General features: G+C 43.6%; 1 protein-coding gene across 16 annotated transcripts in view; it reads left to right on the forward strand.

Moving 5' to 3' along the window:
• Nucleotides 1-14,728, forward strand: part of Rimbp2 (RIMS binding protein 2) — a 247,665-nt gene extending 232,937 nt beyond the window's left edge. For 7 of the 16 annotated variants that reach the window (XM_045156310.1, XM_045156309.1, XM_045156313.1 and 4 more), the window contains 6 exons: nucleotides 3,186-3,370; nucleotides 4,845-5,013; nucleotides 7,361-7,464; nucleotides 8,994-9,065; nucleotides 11,187-11,321; nucleotides 13,331-14,728. In XM_045156310.1, the coding sequence (XP_045012245.1) occupies nucleotides 3,186-3,370; nucleotides 4,845-5,013; nucleotides 7,361-7,464; nucleotides 8,994-9,065; nucleotides 11,187-11,321; nucleotides 13,331-13,519 (854 nt within the window). In that variant the 3' untranslated portion in view covers nucleotides 13,520-14,728. Of the gene's footprint in view, nucleotides 1-3,185; nucleotides 3,371-4,844; nucleotides 5,014-7,360; nucleotides 7,465-8,993; nucleotides 9,066-11,186; nucleotides 11,322-11,734 lie in introns of all 16 variants that reach the window. The other 9 variants (XM_045156316.1, XM_045156321.1, XM_045156324.1 and 6 more) reach the window with 3 other exon arrangements.
• The last annotated feature ends 3,999 nt before the right edge of the window (nucleotides 14,729-18,727 follow it).

Raw genomic sequence — 18,727 nt, forward strand, 5'->3', positions numbered from 1 at the left:
CCCCACAGCAGAGACACACACACCCCACAGCAGAGACACATGCACCCCACAGCAGAGACACATGCACACCACAGCAGAGACACACACACCACACAGCAAAGACACATGTACCCCACAGCAGAGACACATGCACCCCACAGCAGAGACATGCACTCCACAGCAGAGACATACACACCCCACAGCAGAGACTCATGCACCCCACAGCAGAGACACACACACCACACAGCAAAGACACATGTACCCCACAGCAGAGACATGCACCCCACAGCAGAGACACACGCACCCCACAGCAGAAAGACACATACCTCACAGCAGAGACACACACACCCCACAGTAGAGACACACACACCCCACAGCAGAGAGACACATACCTCACAGCAGAGACACACGCACCCCACAGCAGAGACACACGCACCCCACAGCAGAGACACACACACCCCACAGCAGAGAGACACATGCACCCCACAGCAGAGACACACGCACCCCACAGCAGAGACACATGCACCCCACAGCAGAGACACACGCACCCCACAGCAGAGACACATGCACCCCACAGCAGAGACACACGCACCCCACAGCAGAGACACATGCACCCCACAGCAGAGACACACACACCCCACAGCAGAGACACATGCACCCCACAGCAGAGACATGCACTCCACAGCAGAGACACATGCACCCCACAGCAGAGACACACGCACCCCACAGCAGAGACACACACACCCCACAGCAGAGACACACGCCCCACAGCAGAGACACATGCACCCCACAGCAGAGACATGCACTCCACAGCAGAGACACATGCACCCCACAGCAGAGACACATGCACCCCACAGCAGAGACACACGCCCCACAGCAGAGACACATGCACCCCACAGCAGAGACATGCACTCCACAGCAGAGACACATGCACCCCACAGCAGAGACATACCCCACAGCAGAGACACATGCACCCCACAGTAGAGACACATGCACCCCACAGCAGAGAGACACATGCACCCCACAGCAGAGACATACCCCACAGCAGAGACACATGCACCCCACAGCAGAGACACACACACCCCACAGCAGAGACATACCCCACAGCAGAGACACATGCACCCCACAGCAGAGACACACACACCCCACAGCAGAGACATGCACCCCACAGCAGAGACATGCACCCCACAGTAGAGACACATGCACCCCACAGCAGAGACATGCACCCCACAGCAGAGACACATGCACCCCACAGCAGAGACACGCACCCCATAGCAGAAATACATGCACCCCACAGCAGAGACACATGCACCCCACAGCAGAGACATGCACCCCACAGTAGAGACACATGCACCCCACAGCAGAGACATGCACCCCACAGCAGAGACACATGCACCCCACAGCAGAGACACGCACCCCATAGCAGAAATACATGCACCCCACAGCAGAGACATACGCACCCCACAGCAGAGATACATGCACCCCACAGCAGAGACATACGCACCCCACAGCAGAGAGACACATACCTCACAGCAGAGACACATGCACCCCACAGCAGAGACACACGCACCCCACAGCAGAGACATACCCCACAGCAGAGACAACCATTGGCAGAAATAATTGGAGCAGAATTCCTGGATATGACAGAGCAGGCACCTCACAGTGTCCCCAGGCTCCATGCTTGCTCTGAGAGCAGGACAAGTGTAAGATTTTCCAGGCTGCTGCTTTCTGCTCAGCACCACTTCACCTTATGCTGATTCTCATGATATTTAGAATTCCCAAAATAATCAAGTCCTCTCGTTGATTATCAACAAAGCCAAAAATCACAGCGAAGAAATGAACAAATTGGGCTCTAGAGAAGTTTTGTCCCCAGCAAAAGTTAAACTGCTGAACAAAATAAAACAAAAGGTAGGTGTAAGGCATCCCTGAAAGATCTTGGATTTCCATAGTGGAAATAGTTCATGCCATTTAAAAATTAGCTTTTGCGGGGCTTGGGAGATGTCTCAGTGGTTAAAGGTGCTTAAAGACACTTGTTTGTAAGACTGATTGTTCAATACCCAGCACCCACGTAAAGCTGGATACAAAGTGGCTCAGCACAGCAGTGGATGGTGGATCCAGGAGAGCAGGGACACTCATGGGCAGCTATGCGGATGCACACAAAGGGCAAAAATAAAATAGCAGCAATGGAGAGGCTGTCTCCAGTGGAAGGAGAGGGCAGACTTCCTGAAATTGTCCTCAGACTCCATACATGTGCTGTGGCATGTGTGTGCACATACACACAATTTTTTTAAAATCATCCTTCCTTACAGCTAAGTGACATGCTATTTTATTATTTTTAATTCATTTTTTCACAATAAGCAAAGATGTAAACATCAGGGTAATATTCCAGGGTATGGATGAATTTGGAGGCTGAGAAAGAGGAGAGAGGTGGCGGTACTGGGAGTTTATTTCTTCTTACTTATAAATCCCCCTAGCTTTATTGGTGTATGATAAGACTGATAAAAATTATACTTAAACATATATATATATATGCATATATATGTATATGGTACCCAATATAATGTTTTAATACATGCATACATGGTCAATTATACTATATTTTCTAATCCAAAGTTGCTAAGAGAGTAGATCTTAAATGATCTCAATTGTAGGGAACTGGGGAGATGGCTCAATGGATAAAAGCATTGCTGTGAAAGCACAAGGACCTGAGTTTGCTCTCCAGCACCTGTGTATGAACTTGGGCACACCTTGCATGCTTGTAACCCCAGTGCTGAGGAGAACAGGGACAAGAGGGTCACTGGGACTCACTGGTCAGCCAGCGTAACTAAAAACAGCACAAGCTTCAGGTTCAGTGAGAGACTTTGTCTCATGGAAATAAGGCACAAGAGCAATAGAGGAGAACATGTGGTATACATCTCTAGCCTTTGCATGTGGGCACACAAGGTGCACGCATCTGCATATATAGGTGCATAAATCACATGCATATACACACACCACATATACTACATATATACACACACGTGCATGTGCATACACACCCCCAGTAATTTGTTTGTCTTATCTACAATTGTGGAGCTCATGGTTATGTATAGCTGACTGTATATGTGTCATCCTTCCCACAGCTGTACATCATGTATGAGTGCGAGCCACAGTTCTGTTCCCCTGGGTTCACATGGCCTCTGTGCTTTGTTCCTTGCATGTTCCAGATGAATACACCGGGCGAGACCGCCTTTCTCCAGACTTCTATGAAGAGTCAGAAACTGATCCTGGTGCTGAGGAGCTCCCCACCCGGATCTTTGTGGCTCTGTTTGACTATGACCCACTTACTATGTCCCCAAATCCTGATGCTGCTGAAGAGGAGCTTCCCTTCAAAGAAGGACAGATCATCAAGGTGGGGATGGTTACTGGCACAGGGTGGGGTAGGGCAGGGACTGATAGCAGGTAATCTGTACCCAGAAGGAGTGTGGATTTGTGGATTGTATTCTGGGATTGCCTGGCATGTGCAAAGGGTCCTGCCTGTGCTTTACTGGGGAAAAGGGATGCTTTCTTCATCTGTCTTATAGCGTTGTGTATGTCTGCATATACGTGTGCTCATACACATGCGCACATTTGCACTTCAGAATGACCTATGAAGTACAGGTTCTAATATGTTTTCATATTACAGACTCTAAATTTTAAAGTAGAATTTTCAGTGCCTAAATTCTAAACTTTAAGCAGACAAACAAGGAGGAAAGGAAGAGGATGGGAGGGAAAGAGAGGAGAGGGAAGGAATTACAGAAGAGAGCAAGATTAGAGGGAAGATGAAAGGGAGGAAGAGAAAGGATGGAGAAAGGAAGGAGGAAGGAAAGTGGGGAAAGAAAAGAAGGAAGGAACGGCAAAGGCATTCAACAGCTGGGTCTGGTCAGTAGACTTTCAAACTTAGCACACTGTAGTGGCTGGCTGTTTTCCAGCCTTCTGATGAGCAGGGGATGGAAGCCACTGGGTCTGTGGGAAGGGAATGAGAGTAAGCATGTGCTCAGCACCCTGGGCTCTCAGGTTTGGAAAGAACCCTGACCAGTGCACTTGGAAGTGGTCCAAATGGCTGGTGTAACACTCTTCTCCACTTCCTATGGAGGAACCCACCTCACATGGACACAGGTACTCCCACAGGTCTGAAGGAAAGTGTCTCTTCCATGTATGAGTTCAAATGTGTGTACTTATCCAAGCTAACTCCTCAGTTTGTGGGAAATACAAGTTGTCCAAGCCATGAAGGGAAAACCATCTCATGACTGAAGGCCACAGGGTGAGGGTACCACACACATAGCCACCACATGTGCAAGTGACTCACAAAGGTGAGTTGTGGAGTTTTAGGTGTGTGTTTAGTTTTGGAATGATGCTGTCATCTACATGGCTGAGTCATCCAATGACGATAGTTAGATTTCCCCTCCATTTCTGCAGGGATAAAGATACAGATGGGACCAATCATGATGGTGTGATTCTCCCTGCCCACCATGTCTGCATGTCTATGGAGATAAAAATGCAGATGGTGGGGTGGAGGGGTGGATAGATGGCTTAGCTGTTATGGTGCTTGCCTGCAAAGCCTACAAATCATGTTGAATCTCCAGGTCTCACGTAAGCCAGATGCAGTGACACAAGCATTCAATGTCACCTTGTGCACAAGGGGTCGCATGTGTCTGGAGTTCATTTATAGTAGCTGAAGGCCCTGGCATGACCATTCTTTCTCTTTCTTGCTCTGCCTCTTTCTCTCTCTCTGCCTCCCTCTCTCTCTCAGATAAATAACAATAATAATAATGAAAATATATTTAAGAAAAAGATGCAGATGTGGCCAGTGACCATGGTTTGATTCTCTGCCCCCATGTCTACAGGTCTATGGGGACAAAGATGCAGATGGGTTCTACCGCGGGGAGACATGTGCACGGCTTGGCCTCATTCCTTGTAACATGGTGTCTGAGATCCAAGCGGATGATGAAGAAATGATGGACCAGTTGTTGAGACAAGGCTTCCTTCCTCTGAACACTCCTGTGGAGAAAATAGGTGTGCTTGGCCCCCACCCTGCCTTTGCCCTTCCTAGTAGGAAGAAGCTGCCACCTGAGCAGGGGCCTCACAGCATCTCAGTGTGCCCTGGTTGGGAGGATTGAGCACTGTTCTTGGGGTAAAACTTACTTTGCACACTGGGATGGGACTAGAACTGCATTCAGGGCACATGTTTGCCCCAGTACTGGTGCATGTACATAATCTGATGAGTGATGAAGTGCAGCCCTTTCTGCTAAAAGTCCCTCACATCTAGTAAACAACCCAATGATGGATTTTGGGGCCTAAGCTTTGCAAATCAGCTTGACCATGATAATATTCCAGTGACACAGGGTTATACAAGGGCTTTTGCTTATCCAAAGGCATAATAGTTTTTGCCTATTCCTTTGAGGCTACTACATTGTTTTGTGAGCTGGTCTGCACACACTAGTGAGAAAATGAGGGGCTGGGAAGATGGCACAGTAGATCAAGTGCGTGCAACACCAGACTGAGGATCCAAGTTCAGGTCCCCAGCAACCATGTAAAAGGCCAGGCATGGAACATACACTTGTAATCCTTTTGCTTGGAAGATGGACAAGGAGGATCCTGTGATTTGCTGGCTACCTAGTCTAGCCAAATTGGTGAGCTCTAGGTTCAGTGAGAGACCCTGTTTAAAAAAAATAGCATGGGGAGTGACTGAGGACATCCAATCTCAACATCTGGCCTTCATGGACACATGCATACATATGTACCCACACACATATGAACACACATAGACACTACACACATATACCTGCCAAAAGAACAGAGAGATTGTCTGTGAGTGTAGACAGTGGTACACTTGCTTTTCCTGTGTACCTAGAAATCTGTTTGAGAAAACAACCTTTTCTACCTTGCTGGAAATAAGATCCATTTTATATCATTCACACTAGACATTTAATACTTCAAACATTAGATTAACTTCTAAATCAAATACAAAGCCCAGTGACTCAAAAATAGACATGAACATATCATTTCATCCATTTGGAGCATTAATGAATTCTTGAAAAAATTTTGCAGAACTGGGGACTGAACTCAATCAGGGCTTTCTGCATGCTTTCTATTGCTAAGTCACATCCCCATCCCTTTTTCATTTTTATTATGAGATGGGGTCTGGCCTTGAATTCAGTCTATAGTTAAGGCAGGGTTTGAGCTTGCAATCCTCATTTCCTCAGCTTTCTGAGAAGCTGGAGTGATAGCCATGCCACCAGGCCCAGCTGACATTCTCCTAGTCACAAGATCTAACATCTGCTGGTTGAGGTTTAACATGAACTATAATGCCCACATGAAGTCCATAAGATTGAAGTTGAGTCCCTGTTAACTCTGCTCCTGATGCTAGCTATGACGGTTTCAAAGATAAGACTATCTGTCTATCTAGTCATGAAATATAATATGCTGTGGGTGACCTGTGTTACCTGGTACCTCAGATGTCTCCTTAGTCTGTAGTTCTATCTACATGTGGCTTGTCAAGGGACCCATCCCTAGATATCTGCTTGTCCCACTGTACCTAGGAATTCCACCCACAAAGATGACAGGCTTAATGTGGACAGAATTTTGTCAAATTATTGTAGTAACAGGAACAGGCATTTTTAAAAGTGCACTGGTGATGGTTATGTGACGTTTCCTCGGGACATGTGAACAGCATCCATTATTCCAAGTAGGGTCCCAACAACAAACTAAAGAAATTATTCAATCCAAATCTACCTTAAAGCCAGTGGGTTTGTTGGACTTGCTTTGAAGAGCATGGGTGAAAGGTTGCTTATAGGAGCATGGGTAAGAGGTTACTTATGGTAAGGCAGCTGCAAGGTCTGTCCCAGAATGGGTAGTAACCTCATGAAAACTGTATAACTTGCAGGCAGCTCTGCTAAGAGTCTCCCTCCTTGGCAATGGTCACTGCTTGTATAAGCTAGAGGAGGGATTTGTGTCTCTTGCAGTTCTGTGAGCTTCCTGAGCCTTAAAATTGTAGGTAACTTCTTGAGTCTTAAGAGCCTTCTGTACCGCTCCAGGAGGGACTTTCTTGGTTGTACCTTCCCCAGAGCAGCAGTCAGAGCTTCATGCTGCCTGCCAGAGCCATCTCACACCTGTGCCAGCCCATATTGTTTGGACTCATTAAGGAAGAGGGTCTCCCACCACAGTGAGTACTCCTGGCATAGTGGACACAAGGGAACATGTTACTGTGAGGGGATCATTATAGAGAAAACCATAAACCTGGAGGTCAAGGCAGCTGGCTCGAGTGACATTCAGTGAGATTTCACCTACTCTTCTAGGCACTGAACAGGGTTTCACCACTGGTTCTGAGAAAACTTCACAAATGCTTCTTGTGGTCCCACAGAGAGAAGTAGAAGAGGTGGCCGGGTTCATTCTATGTCCACACGAAGAATGGTGGCTCTCTATGACTATGATCCAAGAGAAAGCTCGCCTAACGTGGACATCGAGGTACTAGTTATTTTACCCTGACCTGGAATCGTACCCCATAATTTCCTAGCTGAGCTGTTCATAGACACCATGTTTATGCCATTTTCCCTTAGCTTCTCATTCCTTCTCCTTGAATATTGTAGGAAGGACTACTTTGCCAATGCCCAATGACTGGCCATTGTAGAGATAACAGCTGGTAAAAGAAGCACTGACATTCTCAGGGGTTCATCCAGTCATAGCAGTCTCCCATATTCACATCTAATTAACTGTGGCCAATGGAGATCCAAGCATATTAGTGGGAAGTCCCCAGAAATCACTGGTAAATGTGGAATGGCTGTGCTCAGTCAAATGGTAGAACCTCATAGTCCTGCTAAGTGTCACCCCTTGATCAGGTGCTGCCTTCCCACCACATCTATGAACCTTCATTCCACTGTCTGTCACAGTTGCTCATTGTGTTGTTAGCTATTGCTGATCTCTTTTAGTGCCTAGTTTATCACAAAGATACTACCTGGCATGGGTAGAGTTGGGTACTATCTGCAGTGCTGGGCATACACTGGTGTTCCTGGCAGAGTGGACATTATGAAGGTAGAACATGAAGGCACTGGCCTTCCATAAAGACACTTTTCTGATTTATAACAATTCCTATACACATGGTATTTCTGTAAATGATGGCAAGCCTCCAGCTTATGAACTTTATTCCCTCATGTCTAATTTAGATAGACATAATTTTAGATATTCTCTTCTGTGTTTATTTTGGGTTCCATGGTCTGAAATGCATGAGGACAGTTTGAGAGTCATGTTCAATGCTGTCTGCTGTCCCCAGGCTGGGACCTGACCCACAGCAGACACTTAATTAATAGGAAAGTTCATGATCAGTTGGAAGATTTTCTTAGTGCTAAGAGAGGGTGTTTGTGGAATGAGCCTCATTTTTTGGGAGCATCCCCACATTGAAGGCTGGTGGTTAACCAGAGGAGATGGCAATAACCCTGAATATTTTAATTTCCAGAACACCCACAGCACTTTCAGGCAGATGACATTTCCACACAGCTTTGAAAACAGTCTTCCAGCCCTCCTCTTGACTTGGTTTAAAGATAGGTTGAAACCTAATCATAAGAGATATCGCAAACTTAGGGCTGGGACAATGGCTCAGTGGGTAAAGTACTTGTCATCCAAGCATGAGGACCTGACTTCAGATCCCCAGCTTCCGCATAACATATCAGGAATGATATCAAATGCTTGTGATCTTAGCACTGAGGAAACAGACAGGTAACACATAGGATTCACTGGCTAGTGTTTCTAGCTGAGTTGGTGAGCTCTGGGATCAGTGAGAGATACCATCTCAAAGAATACAATAGAGAATGATTTAATAATACACCCAGTTGTACTCTGGCCTCTGTAGACATATGTGCACATGTGCCTGCACACCTGCATAAACATATGTACCTACATGTATATAAACATGCATGCACACACACATACACATATTCATACCCCCCCATACATACACAGGTTGTGCAACATGCTCTTAACTTTGTCTTCCTTCTCTTCAGGCTGAGCTTCCCTTTTGTACAGGCGATATTATTACTGTTTTTGGTGAAATTGATGAAGATGGATTTTATTATGTAAGTTTTTGAAACATCAAGAAGCATTATTCATTTTAGCAGTGTTTACCCCCTGGTTGATTCTTTTAAACATATGCTGAGCTGTGATCTTTACAGGGCTCTCTGTAATGTTCACCTGGCTTTCCACTTCTCTGCTGTATTCTCTTTTGCATGTAATATAGAATGCTGGAAATGGGGTGGTGCATGCCTGTAATTCCAAGCTTGGGAAGGCTGAGGCAAGGGAATTGTTGTGAGTTCGAGACCAGCCTGAGTTATGGAACTATACCCTGTCTTGGAAAATAAAGAAAGACAAGAAGGAAGGAAGGAAGAAAGAAAAGAAGGAAGGAAGGAAGGAGAACTAAAACGTAATAATCAAGCTGGCACTATGGTCTCTTGTCATTCCTTCTTACAGCAGTACATTTGTGTCTATAAACTGCAGACAGAGCAAAGGCATTCACAATGTGATGGTTAGAATTTGCCACCATCCAGTTACCAATTAGATTTTATAGATTATTTGTGACCTATGTGATTAAAGAACGTTCTTATAGGGAGAGTAAGAAGTAAAAATAAAACACAAAATAAATAGGTAAGTAAAACCCCAGAGATTTCAAATCCCCTCCTTCCCTTCCTTTCACAACTAAACCACCAGCAGCTTGGGATCCACCCTTTCCTAGAACTTCCTAGCAGCCAGCGCCTCATAGATACCTTTGTTTTCTGATCTATGAGTGTCTCACTAATGTTCTCTGGGAAACAAAAGAGGGTTATTCCCCTTTTGTCTTGTGTGACTGTCTTCATTGACACAGTTGGCACTCCTGCTTCCCTGTGCAGTGGTGGAGGTTCCAGGAGTCCCTATCTTGAGCCATTGTCCCCATATTGGGAAATAAGCCCTTAATTTTATATATATACACACACACACACACATACATATACATATTATATATATGTATATATATACACATATACACATGCATACATATATATATGTATGTATTATTTTTGACAATTTCATACATGTATATAATGTATTTGATCATATTCATTCTGTATTACCCTTGTTTTCACTCCAATGAAACCTCTTCCCAACAAGTATCCTTCCTACTTTAATGTCATTTTTGTTGTTGTTATTCATTGAGCTCAGACACCAGAAGGTCCTAGTATGTAAATTCCTCCAAGTCCTGCAGTTTCCACAGTCTGAGGCACTGGTTGCTTCAGGGTTTCTTCAGGGTTGGGAGAATCACAGTACTATTTTCAGTAGAAAGTCAATCTCATCACACAGAGTCACTGTTAAGTTTCTTTCAAGCTATTCAGTTTGTGTGTGATTTTGTTTATTGATTTGTATTTAGTCGAATTTTGTTGTCCTTGGTAAGATATTTAAAGGATCTGTCAAAGTGATCACTTTGATTTTCCACTTCTCACATTGTCTACCTTTACTTTTCTTTTTTTTTTTTTTTAATTTTGTGTTTATTTATTTGAGAGCAACAGACATAGAGAGAAAGACAGATAGAGGGAGAGAGAGAGAATGGGCGCGCCAGGGCTTCCAGCCTCTGCAAACGAAGTCCAGACGCGTGCGCCCCCTTGTGCATCTGGCTAACGTGGGACCTGGGGAACCGAGCCTCGAACCGGGGTCCTTAGGCTTCACAGGCAAGCGCTTAACCGCCAAGCCATCTCTCCAGCCCTACCTTTACTTTTCTTGATGAGAACATTATAATGAACACTTGTTTGTTTTGCATGTACTTGTATGTGTGTGTGTGTGTGTGTGTGTGTACACATACACCAGAGGTAGGTGTTGGGTTGATGATTCATCATCTTATTTACAAATGCAGTGTGAGTGGAATCTGGAGCTCACCCATTTGTCTAGTCTGCCAGTCAACTTACCCTGTTTCTGCCTTCTGAGCACTGAGAATATGGCTGACCACCAAGCCACCTGGCATTTACATGGAAGCTGAGGGTCCTCATGTTTTCTTGGCAAGCACTTTATCTACTGAGCCATCTCCCAGCCCTGAGTTCCATTACTTTTGACCAGAATAAATTCACCATACATCTATATATTCTTAGCTGGATTTCCTTTGTGAGAGCAAGTAGTAGATTCTGGAAAACGATTAGGCTCTCTGATCTCTCCACTCCCTCCCTCCATGTTTGCAGGGTGAGCTGAATGGACAGAAAGGCCTTGTTCCTTCGAACTTCCTGGAAGAAGTACCTGATGATGTGGAGGTCTACCTTTCCGATGTTCCTTCCCAGTATTCCCAAGACACGCCTGTACGCTCCAAGGCCAAAAGGGTAAGCAAGTTTCCTTAGCCTTTAGATGTTGTCCCTTTCTTCCCTGTGCTGTGCTTAGATCTTGAGCTAAAAAGCATATATCCTGAATGTCTTTCCATGGGGTAACACCCACAAATGCTTTGTTCCAAGTTGTAAGTCTGCACCACACAATGGGTAGACTGCCTGAATCCAAAGGCCATCCCCAGTGTCCAGGACAGATGCATATTCTGGTGACCTTTGGGGACACAAACAGTCCCTTCAATTCTTAGTGTTCTAGGCCTCATTGCAAAGATCAAAGGACCTCCCTAGTATAGCACCTGCCTGAGGCTGCATTCTCCTTGAGTGTCTCATCTTACGTCACATCATCACTGCGGGTTCTTATCGGTTATGTTTCATGTATATATTTTTGTTTCTTCGCTCATCTGCTTGGACAGAAGAAGAGTGTCCATTTCACACCCTAATCAGGCATGTAGCCTTCACGTAAGTGAGCAACCGAAGACACCTTAGAGAGATACCGGCTTAAGCTACCCTAAGTGGACAGCATGGTAGACTTAAGACTTCAATGTGGGCTTAAAGAAAGAGAAAAGAGAGAGAAAAGAAATATGTCTCAAAAACAAAACAAAACAAAACAAAACATTGGACTTAAAGTATTAGGCTGCCTCACCTGTTCTCAGTTGCCTAGCAACTGGATTCATAGTGAAATGAATCATCTTGAATAAGCATTCCCTGCTATTTCCATTGAGAGTACCAGAGAGGCCAACATTGGGAACATATTTCTTAATGAGCTAATTGTTTACACAGAGTGAGTGCTGCGATGTGTACTCATAACAAAAGCTGCATATTGCATTGTTTGCCACTCTTGGGAAAAGCACAAGTTAATAAATATGTTTACTGTAGGATGTTTTGCTCAAAATAATAATGATAAACTATAATTTGAGATTGAGTAGTGAACAAAAGTGCCCTGGTGTTGGCGCTGAGTACTCCAAAGTTAGCTGAAACACCAAGTTCCAATACCTTGGCCTTATGAGCAAGTGTGTATTTCACAGTGCTCAGAGCACATGGAGGTGTGAGACAGGTGTGTTGGTGCACCAATGCAATACCATGTTTCAGATTCTGCAGCTCCAATGACTACACTAGCTGGGCTCCGTGGTATCCTCAGGTGTGCTTTGGATGCATTCCTAGGTGTTTTCCATTAGAATTAGTCCTTGATTTTAAATCCAAGCAAGCTCGAGGCCCCATACCATGTGCCTGCCCAATACCCAGCTCTCACTTGCCACATGTTTTGCTCTGGCAGTGTTGGTGAACCAGAGATATGGTGGTATTATATAATCACAAATATGGGTCCAACTGCAGGATAAAGTCTTCATGCAGTGTACCACTTTTAATAAATTTCTGAGTCTTTGAGCCACTATGGGTTGAATGGCTAAAGTATGTCAAAACTTATCATGCTTTGCTGGGGAAGAGTTAGGTTCAACTATTTTGAAATAATGAAAGCATACAAAAAGGGCCTTTGAGCTTTCTTTGATTATAATTAAGGTTCATTTTAGCTTTTTTTCTTTCAAACAGTGTGCCATCTTCAAAATTTCTATAGAATTCTAGCTGACTCAAGGCTGCACACAACCATGTCAGGATCTTACATACCTACTTTGTATACCTCCTTTGCAAATCCATCTAAATTCCCATTAGGAGAGAACTGATGTGTACCAGGCCAACTTTACTATCAATCTGGTTGACAATAACTTCCCTTATTTTTAATCTGAATTTTTATAGTCAATTATGACCTGGCTTTGTTTGCCAAAGCAATGGCCACCCTGTCTCCCAAGACAAAGACAGAAAAAGCTAAATGTGGCAGCCTCTCTCTCTCAGAGGCCTTGGGAGTTGGCGTGTGCATCTCATGGCATACTTTAAAAATTGAAAGAAACAAATACCCTTTGCCCTGGCTGGTGGGAGATGGGGCAGTGTGTGTTTCGGAGTAAATTGTTGTTGTTGGCGCTCATGCACTCAATAAACTGTCACAATGTGCCTACTAGGTTCCTCCCGAGGGTTCAGGGGCAGCAAGGAGAGCTCCATCCCCCACAGTCCATCTCCATTCGGGGTCACCTACGTCATCCATGGGTTCTGGTAGTCCTGGGAGAGGCAGGGAAATGTCCTCGAAAAAGAAAAAGGGGCTGCTTTCCAAAGGCAAGAAACTGCTGAAAAGGCTGGGCGCAGTGAAGTGATTCACGTGCTTCCGGACAACTTCCAAATGGATGTCATTTTCTTTAATTCCAAATTAGGGCTTTCATGACTCCTAAAAAACCAGTCTTCTCCCCTGACAGCAGTAGAGAATTGCACTTTGCACTACCATCCACTTTAAACCAACCACGAGACCAGAGAGGGCTGAGGTCCCCCTCCCGCTCCGCTGTCAATGTTCTATCCAAGCCCAAGGTCAGGCAGGGATGGGAGGGGTGCTGGCTGACCAGCGGGGGTGAGGCTTCTGCAGCTCTCTCCCCATCTGCAGTTCCAGCTCTGTGCACTTGTCATCTGCCCTTAAAGGAGTGATTTCCAACCCTCCCTTTCAAAATGCTTGCCTCACCATGCATTGACTCTCACCTTGACTCTGGTCTTGAAATTCCTAGTTTAATTCGCCTTGATGTTCTGCCTTATTACTGCACAATGATTTGTACTGTCTAATAAAAACAGTGTGTATACTTTGTATGTGTTGTGCATTCCTAGCCTCCATCCCCATGGACATAGTGGCTTCACAGAACAGTTGTTCAGGCTATGTTTAAGATGCTGGTCTTGATCTCTCAGAGCAAGCCAGGCAACACAGAAAATGTTTACTTCTCCAACCACACAAAACAAGCAAAGGAGAGGAAGTAACTTTGTTTCATAATGTACCAGTACTCCAACCTGCTAGAAAGCTGGTACTCTTTGCTTTCAGTGTTACATTCTGTGGCATTTGGATTTCTGTTCATTATTTGTGGAAATGCCATACCCAGACACTTCACCATAAACAATACACACAATTAAGCCATCCACACAATTCATTAGCCACACCAAAAAGAGCCTAAACTGAGATCTTTTGGGAAAGGTCCCCACTCACCTTTATCATTGGCATCTGAACAAAAAAAAAAAAACAATAAAGTTGCTGGCAGATGTACATGACAGTTACTATTTTGTAATTCTTGTCCACTTGTAAATTGTTTTTACTCTTTATACATACTTTTCAGATTGCCTTTCTTTTGTAAGTTATGGAAGGTTTATAAATGAATGACAAAGCTGTCCCCATTGTGTGTCTTCAAAATTTATTGTAAATTGTTATATAATTGTATGTGGTAGATTTACTAACAGGTTATTACTCAGCGTGGTGAGTACTGTGTGGATGTGTGCATGTGTACAGTTAGGATCATGTATTTTCTAGAAATAAAATTTGTTATTTTGTATGATGTCATGTGTTCTGTGTCATCATTTTAAATACATTATTGCTGCAGGGCAGTAGTATTCTTGTTTACTACATGTTCACAAAGCACCCATGAGCTTGTCTTTCCTGGGAATACTTTTTAAAACTTTTCTTATTAATTTTCAAACATGTACACAATATATTTTTATTTCATTGTCTGCATTTCGCCCCCCATCTCCCTTCCACTGAGTGCCTTCTAATTAGTGCCTCTTCTACTTTGATGTCTTTTTTCCTCTTTCTCTACCATCCATGATGGTGTGCTGATGGGATAGCATTGTGCTGGTAACAATAGTTGCTGTGAGGTTGTAGTAGTTACCTTCTCATTTCTGGGACAAACACCTGACCCAAAGTAGCTTAGGGGAGAGGATAATTTTTATTTCAGGCTTATATAGATTCCAGGGGAAGCTTCATCATGGTGGCAGAAGCTAGCTCACTGCATCACACATTCATAGCAGAAAGAGAACAGCACCAGCAAGCACAAGCTAGCTCTGAACACACCCCTAGGGCTCAATTCAAGGTCCACAGCCAATGATACACCTCCTCCAGCAGAGCTCCACCTGCTGGAGACTAAGTAGGAAGAGAAATTAAAAAAAATACCTGTGGCTATGGGGCCATTTACATTCAAACCACCACAGAGGTCATGAATGTATCTTCGTGTCCAGAAGATAGCATACCAAAACACCAAAACACTCTTCCTCATCTTTTGGCTCCTTTCTTTCTTGCTTTCTTTTCTTCTCTTTCTGCCCTTCTCCCTTTTGCAATGTTCCCTGAGCTTTGGAAGTGAGATGTCTCATTTAGTGCTGAGCATTCAACAGTTATTCTCAGAACTTTGATGAGCTTTCAGTTATCACAGTAGTCATTGACATCTGCAAAAACAAGTTTCTCTGAGCAAAAGTGAGAGCAACACTAATCTATAGGCATAAACACAGATATTTAGAGTGCAATTTGATGGGCACAACCTATCCATTTAGCTAAACAGCAGTAGGAGCTTTTCCACTGGGATCTATGACCTTCTCAGCCATAGGCTTTTGACAAGGTTTTCAGTATCAGGGGATGAATTTACTCCTGTGAAGCAGGCCTCAGATTCAATTAAAGAGCTGTTGGTTACCCCATAACAGTCATGCCACTATTTCACCAGTAGGCACATCTTGCTGGCTGATCACTTATCTATCTCACAGGATCTACCACTGGGTAAGATTATTGATGATTTTTCTTCTCCAGTAGCCTGCTTACTACTTTCCAGCACAATGATAGCTAGACATCAGTGAGGAGACTTCCAATTCACTTCCAGCTTCATTTCTCAATTGGGATGTTGTTAACAAATAATTTTGACTGATGTTTTGGGAGTCATTAAGTGGTGATACACACTACTGGTAGCAATCCACATGATGGGAAACAAAAGGTGTTAGAATCAGGTCTCTGTGTTTTGAGTGAGAACTACGTGCAGCAGAGATGGCAGGATCTCTTGATCTATGGATTCAAACCAATATTTTAGCACTCCTATTGAACAGCTACTCTGACTTAACATGGTGCAATACAGTAGAACTTCCCAAGTATAAGGAGTTTCTCCTTTGCAGGCTAAGATCAGTGACTTTATGGCTTCTCATCTGTGATAAGGCAGAACACTGTGGTAGAAGGTTACAGTAGAGGGAAGCTTTTCACCTCAGTATGACCAGGAAGCATAGGATAAGTACACGGGTTCAAGGGATAGACATGCTTGCAAAGGCATGCTCCTTATAATCCACTTTGTGCAACCAGGCTCTAGCTCCTATTATCCCATTCATCTGTGCACCCACCAGTAGATTGCTCCATTGATTAAGCCAGACCCTGAACACATGAGCCTTCAGGGTTTTAGGTTTAAACCTTAGCAGATAAGAATTGTTCAAATTAAGAAATAAAATCAGTGTGTTTATGGCAAAATTAAGACAACACAATTCAAACGTATTACTTTATGGAAACATAATACTTACTGCTTTTACACAAAACATTCCATTTGAAGAATTGGTGACAGTTTCTTATGAGTAAAAAGTATCAGCCAAGAGAGGCAGGATTAATGTTTCTCTGCATTAGTTACTTTTCTTGGTGCTGAGACAAAGGACCTGACAAAAGCAACTCAAGAAGGGTAGAGAAGTGTACACCAGGGTCATCTGTAGTTACAGGAAAGTTGTATTGGAAAGAGTGTGGTCTCAAAATGAAAGACAAAGAGCGGGTGGAGCCAGGCCAGTTCTTCCAGTGACAGAAGAGTCTCAAAGAGCTTCTGCTTCTGAGAGAAGAGGAACAAGAGAGAGAAAGTAGAGGGTAGTGAAAGAAAGAAGCCAAAGAATGAAAAGGAACTGGAAACATGAAGGAAAGATGAAAGGGAGGAAGGGGAATAAAGAAGAAAGCAGGAAGAGAAAAAAATGAGAGAAAGAGAAGGATGGAGAAGGACACCCACACACAGAGGAAGGGAGGATGAATGAACCAGAGGACTATAAAAATTGATCTCAGAATAAGAGGGAATTCAGACAGAAGAACACTAGACAAGCTTCCAAATTTACAACAACAAATATCCACTATGGTCCTGTCCTTGAAGCACAGGAGACAATCTGGAACAGGCTCTGGGAATGGCTCCCTTGCAGAGCTACTGGGACTGGGACAGGATAAATATGCAGGGCCAGAATTAAAATCTCCATAGTACACAATGGAGACATCTACCTTTCACCCAAGACACTGGCAGTTTCTTTTTTCCCATGGTCAGTCTTGCTAGCAGTTATCCAGTTTTGTTTTTTCATGTCTCAATTCTCTGGCTTCATCCTCGTTTCCTTCCACCTCACTTCTGAGGTGATGTTTATGTTTCTTGTTCTTTCCATTTCCTTTGGTTTAATTTTCTGTTCTTTTTTTTTTTTCTTTCATTTGAGAAAGGGGGGAAGGGGGTAAGAAAGAGAGAAAGGGTGCTCCAGGGCCTTCAGCCACTGCAAATAAACGCCAGACACGTGCCCCCTTATGCACATGTGTGATATTGCATGCTTATCACTGAGTGTCTGGCTTATGTGGGACCTGGAGATTCAAACATGAGTTCTTAGGCTTCACAGGCAAGTGCCTTAACTGCTAAGCCATCTCTCCAGCCCTCTTCTAGCTCTTTGAAAAGAAATTCTCAATGAAAGATTTTTATAGTTTCTTATTTTAAAAACAAAGTGCCCTCTGGCTCTACTTTAGCTGCACTGGCCAAGTTTGACAGGCCACATTTCATGCTGTCATAGTCATATATATTCTCATTTACACTTGGATTTATTTTTTGAACTTTATTATGTATATTGTCTTGTTTTAAAATATTTTGGAAAGTATATGGTCATCTTTTGATGACTGATTCCATTTTAATTCTACAATCATACAAATATCATACCCTGAAAAATCCCTTAAGATTTATTATGGCTCATTTTGCCACCAGCAGGTGTTCTATGTTGGTAACTGTTCTATACACACTTGGTAAAAAGAGTTTCAGTTTGCTAGCCAAGTAGGCTAATCATGCTGGGTAAGTTTTCTATATCCTTATTAATTTTTCTTATCTCCCTGACTGTCAGTTTCTGTGGAAACGTGGGCCCAAATCTTCAGGCATGATTAGATTGAGACTTGGCTTATTTCTCCTACTACATCTGCACATTTGGGCTTCAAATATTCTGAGCTATGTTGTTAGATATATCCCAAGGCTTTTCGTATCATATTAAGCTGCTGATTAACTTCTTGGTAATAGTGTAGGAGTCCCCCTCTGGCCTCAAAACTGACTTTCTTTGGTTGGCTGCCACAGGGTTTATATCTTCATTGTTAAACACAAAGTATGTCACTTAGAAAAAAATATGTAGATGGGCCTTTAAAAAAGTCAAGCATGACAGTCTAAGTCTTCTGGTGTTTTAAGTTAATACACAATTTAATAGAATTGATAAAATCATGCTCGAGTTCTCCCATCTTTTCCTTGGCATTTAATGTCTTTCCTTACTTTAGTTATTTT

This window comes from Jaculus jaculus, chromosome 8 (assembly GCF_020740685.1).
Source record: "Jaculus jaculus isolate mJacJac1 chromosome 8, mJacJac1.mat.Y.cur, whole genome shotgun sequence".
Taxonomy (NCBI): Eukaryota; Metazoa; Chordata; class Mammalia; order Rodentia; family Dipodidae; genus Jaculus; species Jaculus jaculus.